General features: G+C 36.7%; 2 protein-coding genes across 7 annotated transcripts in view; one reads left to right on the top strand and one right to left on the bottom strand.

Annotated features, from left to right (window-relative positions):
• ITGB3BP (integrin subunit beta 3 binding protein) overlaps positions 1 to 4,380 on the top strand; it is a 59,948-nt gene extending 55,568 nt beyond the window's left edge. For all 3 annotated transcript variants that reach the window (XM_066376457.1, XM_066376458.1, XM_066376454.1), the window contains one exon: positions 1,619 to 4,380. The gene's annotated coding sequence lies outside the window, so the exon portion shown is untranslated. The remainder of the gene's footprint in view (positions 1 to 1,618) is intronic.
• Positions 4,381 to 4,722: 342 nt separating this feature from the next.
• The window catches only part of ALG6 (ALG6 alpha-1,3-glucosyltransferase), a 51,727-nt gene continuing 32,175 nt past the window's right edge, over positions 4,723 to 24,274 (bottom strand). For all 4 annotated transcript variants that reach the window (XM_066376464.1, XM_066376466.1, XM_066376467.1 and 1 more), the window contains 8 exons: positions 21,713 to 21,898; positions 20,995 to 21,130; positions 18,426 to 18,511; positions 16,886 to 16,970; positions 12,732 to 12,802; positions 10,518 to 10,586; positions 10,193 to 10,391; positions 4,723 to 5,610 (listed from right to left, as the gene is read on the bottom strand). In XM_066376464.1, coding sequence (XP_066232561.1) covers positions 5,413 to 5,610; positions 10,193 to 10,391; positions 10,518 to 10,586; positions 12,732 to 12,802; positions 16,886 to 16,970; positions 18,426 to 18,511; positions 20,995 to 21,130; positions 21,713 to 21,898 — 1,030 coding nt within the window. In that variant the 3' untranslated portion in view covers positions 4,723 to 5,412. The remainder of the gene's footprint in view (positions 5,611 to 10,192; positions 10,392 to 10,517; positions 10,587 to 12,731; positions 12,803 to 16,885; positions 16,971 to 18,425; positions 18,512 to 20,994; positions 21,131 to 21,712; positions 21,899 to 24,274) is intronic.

Here is a 24,274-nt window from a genome sequence, read left to right as displayed (position 1 = left end):
TGACTTAATTATTTTAACATATTTCTCAGAAATTTGTTATTCTCAGTTCTAGTTATTGCCCTCTTCATTATGTCTGACAGAGGGCTATCCAGACCCTAGTAAGGAAACTTTGCACTTTACTAGGAATTTGGAATTTGAAAAATGAGTAATTTTTGTGGGTTGTTTAAACATATTAGGCAGGGAAAACATGAACCAAAAAAAAAGGTCGAAAAGCAGATTGATTGGAAGGTAGATTCCAGACCAATCATTGGCAGCTGCAATCACCAGGCTGCTGAGCTCAGACTTGATTCTTCAGGCAGAAGTGGGCCAGTGATGATTATTAGGGAAGGAACAGTCCAAAATATGTTTTAGAAAGAATAGCTGTATGGACAATGAATCCTGTAAAAATACTAATAAACTGCATCATTGTTATCTAAATTGCTTTTCATTTGTGTTCCGAGATGGTCATCTCTGGGACCAATATGGCAGTGTAAAGATAATGAACATAGTGCTACTGCCTACTCTGTGCTATGACATACTGCACATTAATCAAAATATTTATTTTTGATGGATCTTGAATTTGGCTTCAGAATCTTTCTCAACACAATTCATGATCTATTGATGAAACATCTTTACAGGGCCTGGCACGGTAGCAGAGAACAGAGTTTGGATGAAATGACCAGCACCAGCTCTCTTACCTGCTTAGCTGTGTGGCCTTAAACAAAATGCTTGGTTCCCCAAACCTTAATTATAAAATGAGACAGATAACATTTACCTGTGGGATTATACAAAAATTTAGCTGCTTCCCTCACAGTAACTATTTAATAAGTCAGTCTTCCTAGTATTATCATTGGTTCTGATAACTGTGTATCTGTAACTTATAAGGCTATTAAGTGAACATAGAATGCTTAAATCTAGAGGAATTCAGACCAGACTCAAACAAGAGTTGGCAAAAGTTGATGGTCGAGTTGGCAACTACCTTCGGATAGGACAAGAACATACGTGGACTCAAGAATAGCAGCTCATGACGCATCACTTCTTCATAGCTGCCGATGTCATCAAGGAAGGGGTTATTTCAGGAGTGACTGTGCACATGCCCTACGGGAATAGATGCTATCAGTTGCCAATGACTGCTTGCTTTAAAAGCTTCCTTTCACACAAAGGTCTTAAGACCAAATAGACAAGGACTTGTTCCACCACTAGGAGTCCCCAGAGGGATGCACTATAAATAGGAATGTCAGTAACTACTGCCTTTTTTGGAGGAGGGGGGGGCAGCTGTTGGAGGAAACACCTGCTAAAAGGCCCTTAAGACTTATAGACAAAAGGCATATATATTTTGGTGTTTTCAGTAGGCCATGTTGGAGTTTTAGAACACTCTCAGAAATACGTATGTCAAAATCCACGGTCACATAAGGTGAAGAGTGCTGCATCAGAGGGGTCACTGACAGTTATTTCTGAAGGTGAATCGTGCTTAGAAGACTCAAAAATAAGCAAATGAGAGATTACCAGTATCTAAACTAGGTAGAAATTACATGGTAAACCGGTGTTTAAATTATTTCTTACATCATGTATGAGATGCATGTTAGTTTAGAAACTAATTCTTGATGATTTAATAATAATCATCTTTTGTATCTTGTAGGCCTTTAGAAGAAATGCACTCACTATGAACACCAGCTTCTGCATCTGCCTGATCATATTTAAAGGAACAGAAGAAATGTTTGTAATTAATCTGTCCAGTAAATACCACATCATAGCACTAGGCAGGTGCATGTCTAGATAAAATTTCTTGCAGCTAATTTAAACTTTCTACACACACCAGTAGATAATCTCAATGTAAATAATACAGTTCTTCTTGACCCTTTAATGAGTAAACCAAGATGTAGACAAGGATCTTGTATTCTATATTATGTACGCTCTGCATACATTTACCATTTGTGAATAGACTTAATAAAGTATTTATGAAAATGACATCTTTGGTAGAGAGCTGTATATTTTAAAACTCATTAAATCTAATGTTGAGTTGAATTAGATATCAGTTTTTCCATTTAAAGCCCCAAACAGTATTAGTTAAATGCTTTTTAAAACTAAAAATTTATCTAGAAGATTAGCTACCATCTCAGGGATGAATTTTTATTATTCTCTAGTTATTTCTATTTAGAAAAAAAATATTTTCAAAGTTTTAAAATTTTCATACCTTTCATTAAATACCAGAATGCATTTTTTAATATATATTAAAATATGAAGTTGTTTTTAAACTGAACTACACTGATAACTGAATTTAAAGAAGAGAATATTTTTATGGGGCAGTATGGGATCTCCAAATTTTTTTGAAGCATTAATTTAGATTTGTTTCTCTGTGGTTTTGTTTTGTATCATCTGTTTGTGCTGCCACGAAATAAAGGGGAACAGGGAGTCACAGAACGTGTTATAACCTGGAACATGGTTTTTCTCTAGGGGACGAGTGTTACTCCTTGGTGCTTGCCCGAAGTCTTAACAAAATTTGTATAAGATATTACTATGTCATTCAGTTCAGTGTATCATAAAAATAAAAATACTGTTTGAAAATCTGAAACAAAATTTAACAAATTAAGGTTGAAAATGGTAATTTCCATTTAGAGACATTTAATATTCACCTCTTAAAATGAAAACGAGTTATTTTTTTAAAGCTATTCATTTAAATGACATAGATACTAAACAGTAGCCCAATTAACTAATAAACCTATTAGCCTTCCCTAAGAATTTTATTGTACTATTTAAATAACACTTTGTGATATAGCCCTTGTAATAGGGCATTACCTAAAATATACCAAAAAGGATAATTCGTTTGTGTGTTAGCATTGAAAACCTTAGAATGTACGCTGAAACATATAAAGAAACCTACATTAGTAAGGAAATAAAGGGTTAAGAAGTAGATTGGTGTCATATGTAATCCAAGTTATGTAGGTATGTGCTTAATGCTATTAAATCAGTTACTGTATATTTGACCTTTTGCTATACTAAGCTTTTGCCTTTCAGAACAGCTGGGTGTGCTAAGAATCATTTCTCAGTTCTCTTCATTGTAGATCAGATGACTCTCGCTTTATCACCCTTGGAGGCCACATGAAGGACAAAGCAGAAAGATCCACACACAAAACTAATGTTTATATGAGGGTGGGGGATGGATACACTTGAGCCTGATTTTCCAATGAACATAACAGAAGAAAGACCAATTGAGACTTGAAACCATTGTGTTACTCCAACCATTATTTAGTTATACCCTATCCATCTCTTACTCTCTTCCTATTGAACAGAGAGGCTCCTTTGGCTGCTCTGACTTTTGTAAATGTTTCACTCACTTAGTTGTGGTTTATCATTTGGACAGAATGCTACATCGGGGATTTTTCTCCCCTCCCTAAGGGCTCAAGGGAAAATGACTTCTGTGTGTCTCATATTTGATACATGAACATACACCCTATTCTCTTCATTTTAAGAAGCAAACCTAAGTTTATTGGCAACAAAAAACCCCTGCATTTCTCAGAAATAGCCCATCCCTCTAAAATGAACTTGAAAATAACTGAGACGGGTTCATTTTGACAGGTACATTAGTGAAGAAAGTGAGAAATATTTAATATTTTTATATTAAAACATCCCTATAATCCTAGGTGTAGCTGACATAATTGCCTATTTCTGTGATCTTAATTCATCACTGGACATGTTTGGTATTTTTAAATTTAATCTCAAAGCTCAATGTGGACTCTTCTTAAACTGGTTTCTAATAGAAGATATCTGACTTAAGGTAATTACTATAAGTCTCCATAAAAGCTACAATATAAATCAAGATTAGATTAAATCATCTTTAAAATATTTTATTTTTATAGACTTTACCTATAAGATACCTTGAATATGGGTATATTCTGTTTTGCTAATGTTTATATTATATGTTTATTTTCAAATACCGTTTCTTGATTATAATTACTCAGAATTTACAACTCCCTTATCATTGATTTAAATCAACATCCTGTGTTAAACACAAGGATGCTATTACAAAAAAATAAGACTACTCCTGCAGCCAAGATGCTGACATTTGGGCACACTGATTACAGATGGCGACCATGGACAGCGGTGTTCCTGCTGATTCGGCAGGGCTTCAAGGCTGCCTTTCTCTGCTGACCTGCCCTTGGAGTCTTTATGCACATTTACTTTGAGAAAGAAATACTTCTTGATTTTCGCTTTGTCTAAACCTCCTTCCCTTTATCAGACTGAGAAACATACCTTTTTGCATCAGCTTGTGGTTGTCCATGTCTAAAACCAGTTATTTTTGTGTGGGTGTATATATTTGGCTTGCATTGTTTTAAAATATACCACTGCTTAATTTGTTTCAATGGCTGTCTTATGAAAGAAATATGTCCATTAAAAATATGTTGATGGGACAGTGATTGTTTTGTTCTTATCACAGACAGAAGAAAACATCTTTACATGAGAAACTACCTCATGGATAAAATACTCAATTGAACATAGAGTATAGATGGGCTTCTGCAAATATAGAGTGACTCAGTATTAACAAGGCTAAGTTACCATGAAGCACTGTATGAGTCAACACTTATGGCACTGGTGACCTTGAACCATATTGCAACAAAAAAGAACAGCAGGATGAAATCCTGCATAACGGCATTTAACTTAAAATGATCCTGGAAGTTTAGAACCTAGTGCTCATGAGTAATAAAGAGAGTTCACTCAGACTAATTAGATTTAAATTCAGGAAAATTCATAGTTTAATTATATTCAAGTAAATCAGCATTCTTGAAAATAAATAACACAGTTTAATCTCTGCCCTGTTAAAAAATATTCAAATTTGCACATGTAATAAAGCACGTTCAAACTTCAAGCAGTTTAAATTGCTTTCTCATAGTAATTTAAAACAATATTTTTCAACTGCTGGCTGGCCTACAGACTGATGCCAGTCTGCAAGAGTTAACCACCCTGATTTCATACACAGTGTTAAAAAACACTGATATCACAAGTTTAATACCTGAGATATAGTTTCTAAAGAATGAAATACACATTACTTGCATTCGAAAATATAAAGAAAACTACAGTTAAATATCAAAATTAGTAATTTTCTTTCAACAGAAGGGGTTAAATTCCTCCATTAAACTCATGTATTTGCAGATTTTTTTCAAGCCAACAAATTATAGAGTACATTTCCTAAGTACTGGAATGAAGGACATTTTTCTCATTTTCCCACTAACCGAAGATTAATAAGACTCCATTATGTCTTGGTCAGTCAATAGCTGGAAAATAAAAGCCTCCATTCCATTGAGCTTTGGTCCCCAAACTTTTATTTGTATACAGAACAATGACGTCTCACCATTTCCCTTCCTGTAAGTCCGTAATTCTCAAAATGATCACTATACATAGCAAAAAAATTCACAAAACTTTCAGCACCGTTCACAGCTAGTTGATTTTCTTCTGACTTCTTCCACTTTTGGAGTCCCACATGATTATAATGTTAAAGTACACCAAGAAGAACAGGAACTTCAAGCAGGAAACAAAACACACCAATACAGAAAACAAGTCTGGGAATTTCTGAGGAGGATCCTGTGTTACTGTCACCAGTGTCAGAAGGACGATAGTGATTATGGACATACGAAACTGTGAGGAGGAAAAAGAAGTATTGTTAAGTAATATAAAAGAAGTTAAATTTCCTGGTAACAGATTACAGCTGTAAATCAGAACTGAAGGGGAGGGTTGGGAGGTACAATCTCTTCACGGAGGATCTCAACCTAGGCTGCAAGTTAGAATCACCTGGGGTTAAGTATCTCAGTGCCCACGCCAGATGCCAGACCAGTTACACCAGCTTTCTCAGGAGGCCTTAGTATTTTTAAAGTTCCACAAGTGACTCCCATGTGTAGTGAAAGCCTGAGAACCCCTGTCATATTTCATACCACCCGGCACTGAAGAAAGTTACCAGGAACAGATAATACTGCTAGTCAGGATCAAATGCACAGTATGCTCCAGGACCCTAAGTCCCTACAGGATATAAAATTCTAAGCTAATCTAAGAACCCATTTATGGAAAAGTTACCCATTTCAAATGGAAAACTGTATTTCAATGAGCTAGTGCTGTAGTAAGCATGTAAGAAAATGTCCTAGGGCCTCAAAGAGTTAATTAGGGAAATGCATGAACTAGTTAAAATCACAAGGTCACCTTTTATTAAATGCTAAAACAAGGAGTAAAAGTAATTATTACATTCATTATAATTATGTAGCAGTCAGTTCTCTAGACCAGTGCACTGCACAATAGACCTGCAGTGATGGAAATATTCTGTACTTGTGTGTTCCAAACAAGCAGGTGCTAACCAAAGGTGACGACTAAGCATCTGAAATGTGCCTGCTGCAAATGAGGAGCTAAATTTTTTATTGTATTTAATTTTGCTGAGTTTAAATTTCTACATGTGTCTAGTGGCTACTGTATCGGACAGTTTAGCTCTAGACTATGAGGTCCTTTAAGGCAAGTAGCAGCCATATCTTATTTTATCCCTCACGTACATAGTACATAAGTACACACGAGCTGCTTAAATGAATGTAGAGAGCAAGCAGTAAGAAACGGGACTCTGACTTCATGAAGGAGATGGGACATAAATGGAACCCTACAAGATGCGTTAGTGGCTACATTATGATGAGACTGGTAAGACCTGAATAGAGTAATGCAGTGATCATCCCAGACGGACGAGTGGGAAGGATGGGAGCCAAGAGGTGTACAAACATGCACAGAGGCTGCAAGCATCCTCCAAAGGAAAATCCCCGAGTCAGCCTTGTGGGAAGTGAAATTTTCTGAAGTGAAATCATCAAAATTAAACTTGGGAAATATGAGACTGATTGAAAATTCGTGATACTATGAACTTAAATCAGTATTAAAAGATGCTAAAATTCCGTTTTTAAACAAACCCCATCTGTTACCCCCATTGTCTCTTCTATGTACAGCAAAGTTTCCCAAAAGAGTTGACTATAACTTGTGCATCCAATTCTTCCACTCACTAGTGACTTCAGACCAATTAAGCTTTCACTCCAATCACTCCAATGAAACTGCCCTGGTCGGAGATCCATATTAAACTCCACTATACTAAGTCAAATGATCAGTTCTTATTGCCTGATTTGATTTCCCAGCAACATCTGAAATAGCAGGACACCCCCATATCCTTTAAACACGTGGCTTCCAGGACACCATACTTTTACTGGTTTCTTCCCACCTCACTAGTTAATCCTTCTCAGCAACTTTGCTGGTTCCTTCTCATATTCCCTATCTCTAGCACTGTACTATCCCAGAGCTCAGTACTTAGTCTTCTTAATCTATACTTCCACCTTGGGTGAGCTCATTCACTGACATGGCTTTAATATCTATGCCAAAGACTCATATTACTATCTGCAGCCTAGACCACTCCAATAAACTCCAGGTGCATATATCCAAGTGCTCCTTTATATCTCCACTTGGATGTCTAATAAGCATCTAAAACTAAATACACTTAAAAGCTATTTTCAGTAAGATGAATGGCTGACTTTGCATCAGAAAACATGGAGGCCACAAGGCACAGGAGTGGAAATTCAAGTTGATAAAAGAAAGACAATAATTCTATTTCCAGCAAAAATGCCCTTCAAAAACTGAGAAATTAACATAAAGTCAATACATTAAAAAATAATCAAAGCAATACAAAGTATGTTCTAATATAATCAAGATTATATTAGAAAACAAAAACAGGAAGAAATCTGGTAAATCCCTGAATGTTTGGAAACAACAAATTTCTAAATTCATGAACCAAAGAATAGAAATGGACTATATTTTTAACTAAATAAAACATAACCAAATTTATGGAGTGCTGTTTAAACACAGCACAGAGGGAATTTACAGATTTAAATACTTACATAAAAATGGAAGCTCTCAAATCAATCACCTGACCTTTAAGAAACTGAAGAAGGATAAACCAAACCCAAAGGAAGCATAAGAAATAATAAAATTAGAACCAAAATCAATGAAATAAAAAATAGAGAAAAATCAATGACCAAAAGTTGGTTCTATAAAAAGATTAATGAAACCAACAAACTAGTTAGACTGACCAAAGGAAATAAAACAGGAAAGGTACAAATTCCCAAAATCAGCATTGAAAAAAAGAACACTTTTTACCATACATAAAAAATAAAAATGAGCCACACTTGTGGTGACACAGTGGATGAAGCATTGACCTGGAATGCTGAGGTTGCTGGTTCGAATCCCAGGCTTGCCTGGTCAAGGCACATACGAGAAGCAACTACTGAGTTGATGCTTCCCACTTCTCCCCTTCCCGCCATCCCTCCTTCCCTCTCTCTCACCTCTCTCCCCTGTCTAAAATTGATAATATCAATAAACAAAAAATTAAAAAGAAACATAAAATAAAAGCAAATGATAAAAGACTACTATGAACTACTAAAAGACAACAAAGTAGATAACATGGATAAAATGGACAAATTCTTAGACACACCACTACAACTGTCTCAAAAAAAACAAAAAGTCCCTGGAAAGGTAGCTTAATTGATTAGCACGTCAAACCAATAGGGCAAGGTTGCAGGTTCAATCCCTGGTCAGGGCACATATAAGAATCAACCAATAGGAAAAAAGAAAAGAATCAACCAATGAATGCATAAATAAGTGGAACAACAAATCAATGTTTCTCTCTCTCACCTTTCCTCTCTCTAAACAGAAATCAATGAAAAAAAAAGGTACAGAAAGTCTAAATAGACCAATAACAAGTAGGCAATTGACTTCATCAGTTTTTAAGTCCCAAAGAAAGGCCCAGGCACAGATGGCTTCATTGGTGAATTATACCAAATGTATATAAAACAATACCAATCCTTCATAAATTCTTTCAAAAAGTAGAAGTGGAACATTTCCCAATTCATCCCATGAGGCAAATATTAACCCTACTCCCAAACCGGAATAAAACATAAGAAAAGAAAACTACAGTTCAACATCCCTTATGAAGACAGAAGCAAAAGTCAAATACTGACAAAACCAAACCAGTGGCATATAAAAAGGATTGTACATCATGATCAGTGGGACATATCCCAAGAATGCAAGGTTAGTTCATACAAAAATCAATGCTATATACCATATTAATAGAATAAAGGGAGAGGGAAAATGCATGACATTAGCTACATGAAAAGCATATGACAATCTAATACCTTTTCATGATAAAAACACTCAATAAACTAGGAATAGAAGAACTTCCTAACCAATTAAAGGCCATCTAGCTGGACCAGGCAGTGGTGCAATAGATAGAGCATTGGCCTAGCATGCTGAGAACCCAGGTTAGAAACCCTGAGGTCGCTGGCTTGAAGCCCAAGGTCACTCCAAGGTCTCTGGCTGGAGCCCCGCACCCCAGATGAAGGCATATCTGAAAAAGCAGTCAATGAACAACTAAGGTGCTACAACGAAGAACTGATGCTTCTTAACTCTCTCCCTTCCTGTCTGTCCCTGTCTGTCTCCCTCAAACAAACAAATAAATAAAAAAACACTGGATACAGTAGTAGCAATGAACATTATGAAAATGAAATTAAGAAAACAATCCCATTTACAAAAGTATAAAGAATAAAATATTTAAAAATACATTTAACAAAAGAAGTATAAGACTTGTACACTGAAAACTACAGAACATGGTCGAAGGAAATGAAAAATATCTAACTAAATAAGTAGAAACATATCCTCTGTTCATGGATTTGGATGACAAAATCTTAAGATAGTAATACTCCACAAATTGATACACAGATTGAAAGCAAACCCTATCAAAATCTCAGCTGGGTTTACGGAGAAAATAATGAGCTGATCCTAAAGATAATAATGAGCTGTGGAAATAGAATAGAGACATAGAAAGCTAAAAACAGCCTGACTATGGTGGCACAGTGGATACAGTGTTGACCTGGAGTGCTGAGGTCACCAGTTCGAAGCCCCAGGCTGCCCGGTCAAGGCACATACAAGAAGCAGCTGCTGCAAGTTGATGCTTCCTGCTCCCCCCCTCTTCCTCTCTCTCGTCTCTTTAAAGTCAATAAATAAAATCTTTAAAAAAAGAAAGAAAGCAAGAAAGCTAAAACAATCTTGAAAAAGAACTCACATTTTCAATTTTAAAACAACTACAAAGCTATAGTCATTGAGACAATGTGGTATTGGCATAAGCTAAGTACCATTACTTAAAAACCAAACAACTTACCAAAATGTGTATAACTCTGGGAAGAAATGTAAAACATGGAAGATATTTCCTAACGGAAATGGAAAAAGATTTCAACTGTAACTCCTCTTCTGAAGTCTTCTCAAATATTGAAAAGGAAGTTGCACAAGCTATAAAAAATGCCACCGTTGTCACAATTGTGGGCATTAGGAGGTCATCCTTCAACAGAAGAGGTAGCATGCTGTAAAGAAAAATAGAAAAAAAAATCGAGAATTGTCAATTAAAATATAATCACTTTATAAAAATGTTTTAAATGAATTTCTAGGAACTATACTGAAAATATTATATGGAAATTGGTTTGACTCACCTAAATGTTGACACAAGTAAAAACCAAGTTGACATAAAAGGAATTTCGCTTAAAACTAAGCAGACAGGTCTAAAATAATAAAGAAAATAATACTTTAATCTTACAGAATATAATTTCAATTTTTACTTATAAAAATATAAACACATTTTATGTCTTATTTTCAGGGTAGCTAAAACAAAACAAAAAAAACAGCCAGCAAGGTCTTAATATAGACTACTGATTTTTTTTTTAGAGAGAGAGGAACAGATAGGAAGGGAAAGCGATGACAGCATCAACTCATAGTTGCAGCACCTTAGTTGTTCATTGATTGCTTTCTCTTATGTGCCTTGACCAGGAGGCTTCCGCTGAGCCAGTGACCCCTTGCTTGAGCCAGTGATATTGGACTGAAGCCAGCGACCATGAGGTCATGTCTATGATCCCACACTCAAGCTGGTAAGCCTGTGCTCAAGCTGGTAATCTTGGGATTTTGAACCTGGGTCCTCAACATCCCAGTTCAAACTCTATCCTCTGTGCCTATGCCTGGTCAGGCCTGATTCACTTTTTTAAACTATTCAAACTGAATGGGAAGTTGTCAACTCATAACTGGAAAAGCACTTCTTCCAGAATTCAGTCTACCGATGGAATATTTCTTCTCTGGCATACAAACAGTAGCTCAAAAAAAGGATCAGATAAACAGATCTAAACAGAAAAAAGAGCGGCTCCACATATTTCATCATACTTGGTAAATACAAAATAAATTTCGAATTCCCAGTATAGTGGTTTCCAAACTTCTTCTTTATGATCCTCCAGGTTACATATTACTCCACTAAGTTAAAAACTGAAGTTGTAATAGACAAGTTCATCATCTGCCACTGAAGAGAGGACAACAGAGGCAAACAAGCACTATCAAGGGAAACGAGTTTACGGTGATAGAATAGAGGGAAAGAGGAAAAACCAACAGGAAAAGGCTACATAAAAAGAGCCATACTATAGGAACAGGAAGTGTAATGCTAATCAAGGGAGCCACTGACTTTACCAAAGAGCTGTTTGGGGTCCTAAGTGCAAACTTGGTGACCTCCTTACCACCAACCCCTAGTCCCATCATCACCTTCTGGATTCAACTGTGGCAACAATGCTCAAGAAGGGGGCTAGCCAGAAAAACCCAGTCCCAGTCTCATCTCTGCCACTTGCTGACTGTATGTCCTTGAACAAATGATTAATTTAACCTTTTTTCTTACGTGTAATGGAAATAATAACATCTTCTACTGTGAAATAGTTGAAAAACACTTACAGTTATTATCTAGTTATTCAGAGCCCAAGAGCTAATCTGAATGGTCAAATTACAGGTCACTGAATGGGCTGCCTTTCTACAGGAAAATATACATGTTTGCAAGCAGTACATATCCACAGTTCTGTCCTTTGGCACTAGGGTCAATGACTCAGGTTTAGATTTTGGAGGATGAAATCAACCTGTCCACCAGAATGCAGTGATATGAGACCATTTTGTTCAGATTAAAGCAGCCTTCCACATAGGCCAGCCCAGCTTACTATAAAGCTATATGCAATACACTGAGCTTTCGGTCCAAAGGTCCACCTTCCACTTGTCTTTAGTCACTCTCTACTTCATCTCTCACAGGAACCAGGTGAATAGGTAAGGGGTAGAGTGGTTGTGGGTTGGGATTCAAGTATTCCAATGTATTCTAGGCAAATACGACTTTGATATTGGGATAATATAACTCCAACTGTCACCTAGTTTCTATGAAGAGTAGGAAAAAAATTTAATGCGCCTAGAACAAAGTACTCTGGTTACAGATTGCCAATAGGGTCTAACCAAAGGTTCTGACAAAAGAAACAGGACGCAACACACGAAGGTAAGTGGAGAGAACAAGGCTATTGAATAGATATGGAAACAAGAAAGGCAGAGATGACAAACAGGTCCGCTTTGAGGAAAACCTCTTTGGACATTTTTTATTAGCATATAGAAAATATATATGAAAAAACAGGAAGAAATAAGTATGTCGATAATAGTTCTATGAAATGTTTTCAGTTTAAAATATAAAGTAGTAAAATTGTAAAAGATCATTCTGAAAAATATAATTTAAGAAATGTTTATGCAACTATATACAATTTGTGTAGTTGCGTCTTGCACGTAGGTAATTATATCCACGTAATAAATTTATATATTATAAATACATAATAAATAATAAATAAAACACTTGAAACATTTTTACTTACAATGATACCAAGAGAATGGACTTTTCATGTACTTGGAAAGAAAATAAAAAGAATGATAGTGCACAGATAACCTTTAAAAAAAAGGGAGAAATGAGATATAACAACTTATAAAATATAATTGCAATTTAATTATGAATCTGAATAAAAATAATTTCAAGTAAAACTTTAAAGTTTAATGTAGCTTCTATCTAGAAGAAAAATATTTATACAACATTAATATGCATAATATTTTATTCAAATATGGAATAAAAATATTTTGGGGAAAAAATTATTGTAACACTGCATTTAACCATCTAAACTAAGTTCATTGAGACTTAAGTTATTAATAAACAAAACTACTAAATACATCAGACAAAACAATCATACCCTCATCCACCCTTGAGATCTCTTAAATTAAAAAGAATGGAGCACAAGAAGATAAAAATCTAAAACTGGCAAAACAAATCTCTTTCATTGTCTTTAAAACATGCACATTTCAACAAAATATTTTAAATGTTTTATAATCATTTCATTCATATAATACATATGATATCACTCGTGGAATATAAAACAAAATGTAACAAATGAACTAAGAAGACAAACTCACAGACACAGAAAACAGAATGGTGGTTACCAGAGGGGAAAGGGTGGGAAGAGGGTGAAGTCGATACAAGGTATCAAATACAAAGTAACAGAGGGGTGCTAGACTTTGGGTGGTGAGCGCACAATAGAGTACACAGATGTTAAATTATAATCTTGGCCTGACCAGGCGGTTGCGCAGTGGTTAGAGCGTCGAACTGGGATGCCGAGGACCCAGGTTCAAGACCCTGAGGTGGCCAGCTTGAACGCGGGCTCATCTGGTTTGAGCAAAGCTCATCAGCTTGAACCCAAGGTTGCTGACTCCAGCAAGGGGTTACTTGGTTTGCTAAAGGCCCACAGTCAAGGCATATATGAGAAAGCAATCAATGAACTAAGGTGTCGCAATGAAAAACTAATGATTGATGCTTCTCATCTCTCTGTTCCTGTCTGTCTGTCCCTGTCTATCCCTCTCTCTGTCTCTGTAAAAAAAAAAGAAAAAAAATCTTGTACACCTGTATTATTAACCAGTGTTACCCCAATAAATTTAATTTTAAAGGAAAGATAAAGTTTGCACTTCAATAAAATATTATATATTAAATGTTTTATAAAGTAGTAATTTTGCGATTTGGTGTTTTAAATAAATAATTCCTTAGGTCTGTTTTCATAAGTTTATATTCTGAATATTAGGCATCTATCTATATACATCTAATCTAGTTGTTCAAGCAAAATATGTGGGTCACTAGTTTGTACATGCTATACATCCAACCCATCAGCAAGTTATATCTACGCCCAGTGGTGGATTCAAATAATTTAAGAACCAGTTCCCTGCCCTAATGACCATTTTAAGTATAAAAAGATGATATACCAAAAGGTAGTTTATTATTTTATGCATTTAATACTTAAGAACAATAAAAGAGGTACACGAAACTAGATTGTTATAAGAAAGTTTTAAAATATTAATAAAAAAATATTAAATAATACCTGACAAAAAACAATAAAACTATTATTTAAGGTATTTCTATATTACTTCTTGATTGGTGTCCTCATTTGCAATTTTTTCACCTATGGACAGTATGAACATTACTAGGGGTGCTTAGAATACACAGTTGCACAGATGAATGTTACAAAAGAGTAAGGAATGTGTATCTGTGATTTCCACATTGGGCGGCTGCCCAGGCCCCCACCTTAGAGAGAACCGTAATTACAAGTGCCATTTTAACACCGGTTCACTGAAATCAACAAAACATTAGGTACTGGTTCTACCAAACCAGTGCAAACTGGTTGAACCGCACCACTGCTTACACCTCTCCTGAACGCAGTATCTGCCCAGTCCTCTCCACGCCCTCTGCTGACGGTGGGAGAAGGGTGCTCTGAGCCGCTCCCATCTTTCTCCCCAACACCGCAATTACCTCCTAATCGGTAACACGTTTCCAATCCATTCTCCACTCAGCCACGATGTCAGGCCATGTAAATTTCCTTGTTTAAAATCCTTCAATTGCTTCACTAGGAATAAAATCCACACTCCTACTTTATCTGGGTCCTGCCTTCCTCTTGCAGTCTCGCTCCCTCACTGTGCACTAGCATTTCATTCCTGTGCCTTTCTGCCTCAAACACACTAGTGTGTCCCAGCCTTGAAGAAAAACTCACTTTTATTAAGTCTGAGCCCAGATACTGTGATTGGCTCTTTCTGGCCAGCCATTCCGTTGTAGGCATGTTTTCACTTCCCTTAAAACAGCAGTTCTCAACCTGTGAATCGCGACCTTGGCGGGGGTCGAACGACCAAAACACAGGGGTCGCCTAAAGCCATCGGAAATACATATTTTAATAGGCGACCCCTGTTTTGGTCGTTCAACCCCCGCCGGGGTCGCGACCCACAGGTTGAGAACAGCTGCCTTGAAAGGCCTTCCCTTACTAAAGCTAAAGCAGTGCCCCCTAACCAAGCCCCACCAGCACTTTTCACACGGCACTACTTTCTTCATAGCCCCCATGACTCCCAGATGTTTTCTTGCTAACTAATTTTTGTTTATTGTAATTCTTCTGCCACTAGGAGGAAAGGCCCCAATGAAGAAAGCAGGGGTGTTAGCTGTCAGTCGCTTACATGTCAGTATCTGGAAAAGGATCCAACAGAGACAGCACTCAATGCATACATACAATGCATAAATATAATCATTTTGCTCCTAGAAATGTATTAGTATCCATACTATCAATTACTTCGATTATAGACTTATACTGAGAACTGAATTGAGAATAATTCAATCTTCACTGAAAGGAAAACTTTAAAATAATTAAAATGAGAAATGTCTCTAAAGCTCTCAGAAGTATTTGACAAGAATTTAAAACATTACCAACAAAAATAACAAAATCATTAATGTCTTTTTTAGTTGTTTTAACACCGTGGTTTGTATTAAAGCATAGCAAAAAGAATAAAACTAGGAAATTCAAAGAAGGAAAATGTTTTTTTCCTGGCTTATAATCCCTAAAAGTAATCATCTCTAGCACTGTCACAGTGAATCAAACTCTGAAATTCTATTCCATTATCTTTAAATATACCTTTACTTAGCATGCTATTTCCTGGAAAAATAGCATAGTCTTTTATAAGCTTGCAATATTTCAAGTTAGGCCTACTGAAGACATCAGAGCATTACTAACTATATCCCTCCTGTTCTAAAACTCCTATAGAATATTAACTGTAGATGACTTAGTGTGCTCAGAGTTCATTCACAAAACAAAACAACAGAAACTGTCAATAAAAAGGTAATCAAAAGGAAGAAGAACATAAAACTATCTTTTTTACATTTAAATACTGGTATTCACCAGTATGCTATGTTCTGACTGCTTTTAGAATGCACTGTATGTTCGTGGCAGTCCCAGAATTGAAACTCTAATTTCTAAAATGTCCCATTATAAAGTCCACTGACTTACTGTTTTCATAAACTAAAATTTTCCAACACATTAAAAGATATTTTTGAATGTCATTTTATAGGTCAAGGTACATAGGAGCAAAATTTTACCACAGAACTACAACCTGAAGGCATTTGTAAACTCACTCAGAGAAACCCTAAACCATAGGAGACAGAACCAATGCATCTTCAAACTGACACAAGTCATCTTTCTAAAACAGAAATCTGTCCCCTCCCCTGCTTAAAAAACGTTTTTGGCTCCTCTTGCACACAAATCCAACTCCTCTTTATTCAACTCAACATTCGAGCTCTTAGACAATTTGATCTAAGAAGCTCTAAGAAGCTAACATCTGCCCCCAAGTAGTTTCTCCTTTTCCCACACAATCATAGCAGTTAACCTGCACCAAAAGAACTGAATACCGTCCGCTTTATCACATAATTATCTAAGCGTGTCTATCACCCCCCTTTTCTTCTTTGCAGCCCCTCACTGACTAATACAGAGCAGAACTTCAATAACTGTTGTTGCTCAATCTAGTGCTCAACACAACACCTATGCATGTCAGACAATAATTGTTCTTCAAATATAATGAATGTCCCAGTCCAATAAATCCTGTTCAGAGCAAGAATATAAATATTTCTATTTTTCAAAGATCAGTTGCAGCAAGAATTAAGTATCTAAAGTAATGAGAAACTTACCAGAGTAAATCTGAATCCTTTGGGAGAGGGCTGACGTACTAATTTTATACATGCAGGAAGCAAGCTCAAAAATGTAAAACAAAAGCTAAAAAAAAATGAATAAAAATTAAAAATTTGTTTTCTTTTTAGAGGTATATAGCTAAAATAAAGACTTTTTTAAATGCAAGGATCACATTCCTTATCAACTTAAACTGATTTCACATTAAAGTTTATTTTTATTTTTTAAATTTAAGACTAAATAATGTTTAAATAAAAACCATACATTGAAATATGTATATTCTTTAATATATACATGATTAGATAATACAGACAAAACATTACAGTATTAAATGTTGTTTATGTTATTATTTAGTATCATTTACAGAAAAGATACAAAGAGACAGCTAACCATCAATTATCAGACTCAAAATAAGAAAACATAACCAGGTATATAGAAACAATGCTATCTTTGTAACAAGAAACATTCATAAAATGTACTCATAAGAGAATCTTCATAAAATGTACTTGTAAGAGAATCTCGCTGGCCCTCATTTCACTGAAGTGTATTATCTGATTTTCAAGCCCATGGTAAATCAAAACAACAAGTTAGGAAAGGAGCGCAAGATGCTAGAACTTCTCCTAGTGACGGCTGATGAGCAGAGGGGGAAGAACTCAATAAGCAGAGCCACCTGAAGCCAAGTAGTACATGGCAAACAGACCTCAAAAGCCCTGAGAACAAGGATATAACACAATACAATAACTGACTTCCCACTTGTAGCGGCTTTGTGCTGTGTCGACTTGGCTAGGCTGAGCTACAGTTCCTTGTTACATGGTCCACAGGGGACAGTGTGGAAAGAGCTGAAGGACAGAGGGAGGCACCACCCTTTCTGTAGCATATACACACGTTTACCCAGTCATTCAAACTCTAATCTTGGTGCTGCTGGGGAGAAATATTGCAGATCTAATAAAAGTACCTAAGTAGTTGATTTAAATTAATCTATAGGAATACGTATAGTCCTGGGTGCACCTGATTTAATCACTTGGAAGCCCTTTGAAAGGGCTCAGGCCTTCCCTAAACTCAGAGATTCTTAAGAGCAGCTGGGTCTGAATCACTCTTCCTTTTCCTTAAATATTCCCTCCTGAATGCCTTGTGGACTTCCAGTTTGCTTAGCCAGCGCCCACAATTGTATGAGCCAATTCCTCACAGCAAATTCATACGTGCAGGGACACACACACAAGGATCATCTAACCCATTCTTCTTCTCTAGCTGAACCCTGACTGATACAACACTGAAAATCATGACTCTTCAGCATAATATTAAATATGTTTAGCATACTCTGTTTAAGAAGCAGGGAAGGAGGTAACAATCCAGGCAGATTTTCACATAAAATATTTCAAATAAAAGAGTTCTGTTGTATATAGAGGAACAGATTTACATCATGTGAAAAATTCACTAGCACAGAACACTTCATTCTCTAACGATGCAGGTAAATAAGATTTTACCATACTGCTTTTAGAGAGACACACATAAACCACTATATACAAACTCGGAGTCTCTTACCTGATTACTATCTGAATGTGATGTGGCAAAATAGCCTTGATCTTCAGGAAGACACTTAAGCTGCACCAAATATTGGCTACTTTATCCTTAAAAAAGATTTGTTAGTTTTACATTCTGATGTAATTGAAATAAATATTAAACACCATGAAGCACAGCCCATAGCCTCTAAATAAACTTTTGAGACATGAAGCTTTTGTTCACATTTTTATAATTAAGTTGATTAAACTCTCCAAGTAATGCATTTTTTTGCAGTGGGAGTTGATCTAAATTACAAGCCAACCACAATCTATATGTTCTCAAGAAATACTTCATATTTTTCAAAGAATAGCCCACTCTCCCAAAATAATGAAGTTACTCATCTTTGGGAATTCTTCTAGAAATATTTTGTTTTCCTAATTTATAGAACACATATTATGTGACCTGTTTTATCACACATGTGAAATTATCTAATATAATGTCCTAGCTACTAGCAATGACAAGAGTTAATTGCTAATAAATCAAGAAGTTTAAAGACATTAGCAGTTGTGCTAGGATCACTTTCAAAATTAAATTTGTAACTACAGCTCTCTGTTCATGAAACCCACCCCTACACAGCTGCTTGCTCACAGCTGTGTAGGCATAACATCAAGAAAGGAACTATCACTGACAGCTGTGCCATCCTACTTCCCTGTCAGATCAAAGAAAATGTGCTTCAGACTTTGAGAGCAACAAGTGCATGGAGGTGACCAGCAACACCATCAAACACATATGACACTTATTTTTATAGTTATCACGGTAAATGCCATTTCTGAAATGGAAGGCAAGGCAAAGAACCAGGCAGCTTACAGGGAGTATTAAACTTTTCTCTATATAAGTGTTAAGGTTAGAAAAATATAAAGCAGTTACAAGCACAATTTTCAAAGTTCAAATCACAGCTCTGCCACACGCTGGCAACATGACCTCAGTTTTCTGATCTGTATAGTGGGGTATAATATGATAGCTACCTCACAGTATGGGAAGGATCAAATAAAAGCACCTGTGAGGTCTCTGGCACCCAGTAGGTGGTGATAACAGTGTTTATGATTGTATCAGCAGCAGCAGCATCTCCATCGACATACAAGTCACACACTCCTGTTCCTACACAAAACCAAACCATCTTTCAAAATGCTGGTTCCATCCCCTTACAGATCCAATTTATGTATTAAAAAAAGAAAGGTATATATGCTTTCCAGTTCTTTCTTTAAAAAAATGTTTATTCAAAGCAAATTATTGCCCTAGCAGGAGAGCTCGTTTGGTTAAAGCAGTGGTCAACAGAGCCAAATATCAACGGTACAACGACTGAAATTTCTTTTGAGAGCCAAATTTTTTAAACTTAAACTATATAGGTAGGAACATTCCTTATTGAGGTAGCGCCCGCATGTGGTATTTTGTGGAAGAGCCACACACAAGGGGCCAAAGAGCTGCATGTGGTTTGTGAGCTGCAGTTTGCTGACCAGGGGTTAGGGCATCATCCCAAAGCACAGAGTTGCCAGTTCAATTCCCAGTCAGGGCACATGCAGGAGTGGATTGATGTTTCTATCTCTCCCTCTCCTTTTTCCCTCACTAAGATCAATAAATAAAATTTAAAAACCTTCAGAAGCAAATTATCTACAAATCTGCTGTCTCTAACTTTATTCAAAGGTCTTTTTGTTTCAGAAAAATGGCTTAATTACTAAATTGAAATCACCAAGTTATCCATGTAATAAAAGTTTAACAAGAGTGATTAAGCTAGCATAAAGTAAAATGTAAGATTCTCATTAAAAATTGCTATGGATAAAGGATATATTTCTGTATCTCATAAGGAACTATGAGATTTTCTGAAGCAAACATGATTATTAGTTTAATAAATAATTTCTTAAGACTAAAAAAAGAGAATGTAAACCAAAAAATTACTAAGCTGTTATCTTTGTAGCTGCAACTTCTCATGCTGCCTCACATTATGGACCATTTCATTAGAAGAAATGTATAACTGAATATGGATCTCGTGATGGCTTAAATATTACCTATGCACATAATGCACTAGAAAATACTGGCTGAGCTAGAGGTTTTATACTGGATTAAATAATTAGCAAGGAATGATCCTGAGAGCAGCTGAAGTTACTATTCCCTGTAAGTCTTCTACAGGAAGTTCCCGAGGTCATAGGAAGGTAACGGAAAGGAGTGAGAGGGGAGTTTTTAAACATGCCTCAACAGTGGTCGAGTGTCGCCTGGCATGTGGATGTCCCGGGTTCGATTCCCAGGCAGGGCTCACAGGAGAGTGCCCATCTGCTTCTCCACCCCTCCCCCTCTCCTTTCTATCTCTCTCTCTCTCTCTTCCCCTCCCGAGCCAAGGCTCCATTGGAGCAAAGTTGCCCCAGACACTGAGGATGGCTCCATGGCCTCTGCCTCAGGCACTAGAATGACTCCTGTTGCAACGGAGCAACAGCCCAGATGGGTAGAGCATCGCCCCCTGGTTGGCATGCCGGGTGGATCCCAGTTGGGCGCATGCAGGGGTCTGTCTGCCTCCCCGTGCTTCTCACTTCAGAAAAAAAATAAGAAAAGATAAACATGCCTCAAATAATCCACGATCGACTGGGAAGAGCCTTCTTAGAACCTGCAGGGTTTGCTCCTCGTCCATTAAGAAGGGCAGCCAGCAGAGAAGAAAAGCAGCCACCACAGTGCATGCCAGCTTCACGAGCAACACAAGCCTAGAACAAGAGCAAAGGCAACCATGAGACAAGGAGAGGATAATACTTCTGAAAAGTCAATCTGAATCTCACTAAATATAATAAATGCAAATGTATAGTAATCATAAAATCTATGCCATTGATACAGGTTTAAGATGGGACTCAACTCAGATCAGAGTCTACTCAAAACCATTAAGATTTGCACTTCTCCAACGAAAAAACTATCACCATCCTAATTAACATTTAACTTAGACGCCATATTCCTGTGTATCCATGAAGAAAAATGTAAATTCAGGATGTACTTCTATAAGTATATAATCTAACATGCTTTTTAAAGAGATAAAATCCTACCACAACCCTCTAACAAACCAACCCACAGTACCTCCAGGAAATGTAGCCTGATCAAAATATTTTTCTAGTTAGGAAGATTTAAAATAAATTAATACAGAACATGACACAATCTCTCTCTCCACTCACCTCATAGCCAACGCAGTAATAAGAAATCACCAAAGGCAATGTGAAAGACCACCTTCCTCCAGGTAAGGATGCCAAATACATTCTCTGAAGTAATTTTTAAAAGTCTGGTGTTTAAAAGCCACTCACCCTTTTCCTTTGAGGCCTTTTTGAAAACACTTGCCAAGTAAAAAGCAAAAAAATGGCAAGGAGTGGTAAAGTTCCATCTGTTTGTAATTTATAGCTAAGCAAAACGCCAGTGATCCCAGTAGGTCCCAGTGACAGGATACTCCAAGAACTCCCCACAAAGCAAAGCCAAGACTCACAGAATTATATCTGTTCCTCTGTCAAGGAAATGATCTCAATAATTAAAAGAGACCGATTTTGCATTTTATGGAGTGTGTTTCTTATACAATTCTAAAATAATAACTACGCTATTTGGAAACAGATTCAATAAACATTTGAAATTATAAATAATGACCTCAAATATATTAAATCTACTGGTAAGGAGAGCAACTGATTTGTTTAGCTTTAAAATAATCCTGCCCTGGCCGGTTGGCTCAGCGGTAGAGCGTCGGCCTAGCGTGCGGAGGACCCGGGTTCGATTCCCGGCCAGGGCACACAGGAGAAGCGCCCATTTGCTTCTCCACCCCTCCGCCGCGCTTTCCTCTCTGTCTCTCTCTTCCCCTCCCGCAGCCAAGGCTCCATTGGAGCAAAGATGGCCCGGGCGCTGGGGATGGCTCCTCGGCCTCTGCCCCAGGCGCTAGAGTGGCTCTGGTCGCAATATGGCGACGCCCAGGATGGGCAGAGCATCGCCCCCTGGTGGGCAGAGCGCCGCCCCATGGTGGGCGTGCCGGGTGGATCCCGGTCGGGCGCATGCGGGAGTCTGTCTGACTGTCTCTCCCTGTTTCCAGCTTCAGAAAAATGAAAAAAAATAAAATAAAATAAAATAAAATAAAATAAAATAAAATAATCCTAACTAGTTAATGTAGCTGTGTTTTTGCTAGACTTTTTCACAGTTATTACTATAACATAACAAAATATAGAGAAAAGAATGCTTTGAAAATTTTTAAAAAACACAAAATTTACTGATATCACTATACTTTATAATATGCATCAGTACAAATTTATATGTATATTTGATTAATATATGTTTAATTATAAACTAATGACATTGCTATTTTAAAACATCACAAATTTTTAGTCCAAAATGGTGAGCTGAGTGAGCACTCATGTTTGCCTCTTCTCCTTACCTAGACCCCCTTAATATGATTAATGTAAATTCACAGCCATAAAGAGAACAGGAAGATGGCTTACAACAGATCAAGTTTTTTTGTTTTTTTTTTAAATTTTTTTTTGACAAAGTGAATATTAAGGGCAAGATAGAGTTTGGGTGTAAACCATACCCTAAGTAAGATATTACAGAAATCGTGAAGAGAGTCTTTGGAGCTCATTAGCCCAATCTACCCTTACAGATGAAAAACCGGAAGTGCAGAGACTCCATGACTCGTCCAAGAGTCATGGTCAGAAACAGAACTCACATCACATCTCCTGGCTGCCTGGCCAGAACTGTCTCCACTGGCTGTGGTATTTCCTAATGTGTGTTCAGGACTGGCCCTGATAAAGGTCAAGCATATGAACAGATCAAGTTTTGAACACACTTCTAGAAGGCAGAAAGGGGACAAAAAGATAGTAACACAGAATAGGATGGACGAGGCCACAGCACAGAGGAAGCTTAGACAAGCACGGAACCAAACTACCCTGCAAGCCCCTAGAGAACTCCAGAAACACCAAGTAGGTTAGAGGGCTTGAGTAATACTGTGAAAAGAAAACAAGAAGATTAACTGAAAATCCCTAGATGCAGAAATCAAATCCCACCTCACTCCTGTGCAAAGATTATCTGGCAGCCAAGCCATTGACACCCTCCCTCCCGGCAACAAAAGAAGGACTATTTCTCCCAACAAATGGATTAGGCCATCTGGGACAGCTAGTGGAGAAGTGACCACTATAGTGTAAAACCTTCCACACTCTGAAATGTAAGGATCTCAAAGTGTACAGGCCAGCTCCTTGTCCACTTAACCTATGCTGGGTCAAATAAATAAGGAGCTCTCATACAGCTTTTTCTTGTCTTACTCTGAAATAAGAATACATACTCTAGGATCAAACAGGCACTGAAGAAAAACCTAAGACCAAAAGGAAAAGGGGGAAAAAATTGACCCTAGAAAAATGGAAATAATTCAGAAAACAGTAAGAAGAAAAAAAAAAAAGTAAATTGAAATTTAAGATATGCTTAACAAAACAAACAAAATTTAATAGAAGTGTTGGAGAAAAAGATAATCTTCCAAACCATAAAAAGACAAAAAGATGCTCAAGATGTAGATGGAAGACCTAACATCTACTAAACTCAATAAATGAAGTGAGAAAATTATCAAAGAATTAACATGAGAGTATTTTCCAGAACTGAAAAACATGAGTCTTCAAAATGAATGACCCAGAGTATCCAAAACAACTGTCAAAAACACCTATGCATACGATGATGAGGGAAGTAAAAAAATAAATTAAAATAAATAAATTAAAAAACACCTATGCCTCAGCAAATTATAAAACTTCAGAGCCCCCTATAAGTAAGAAATAGTTATGACAACAGCAACAGCAGTAACAACAGAAGAGTAATAGCAATAAATACAGTACTTATATAGTACTTAGTATTTC

This window comes from Saccopteryx leptura, chromosome 3 (genome assembly GCF_036850995.1).
Source record: "Saccopteryx leptura isolate mSacLep1 chromosome 3, mSacLep1_pri_phased_curated, whole genome shotgun sequence".
Lineage (NCBI taxonomy): Eukaryota > Metazoa > Chordata > Mammalia > Chiroptera > Emballonuridae > Saccopteryx > Saccopteryx leptura.
The sequence above is the reverse complement of the archived record's forward strand: the minus strand, read 5'-3'. Positions and strand labels throughout refer to the sequence as shown.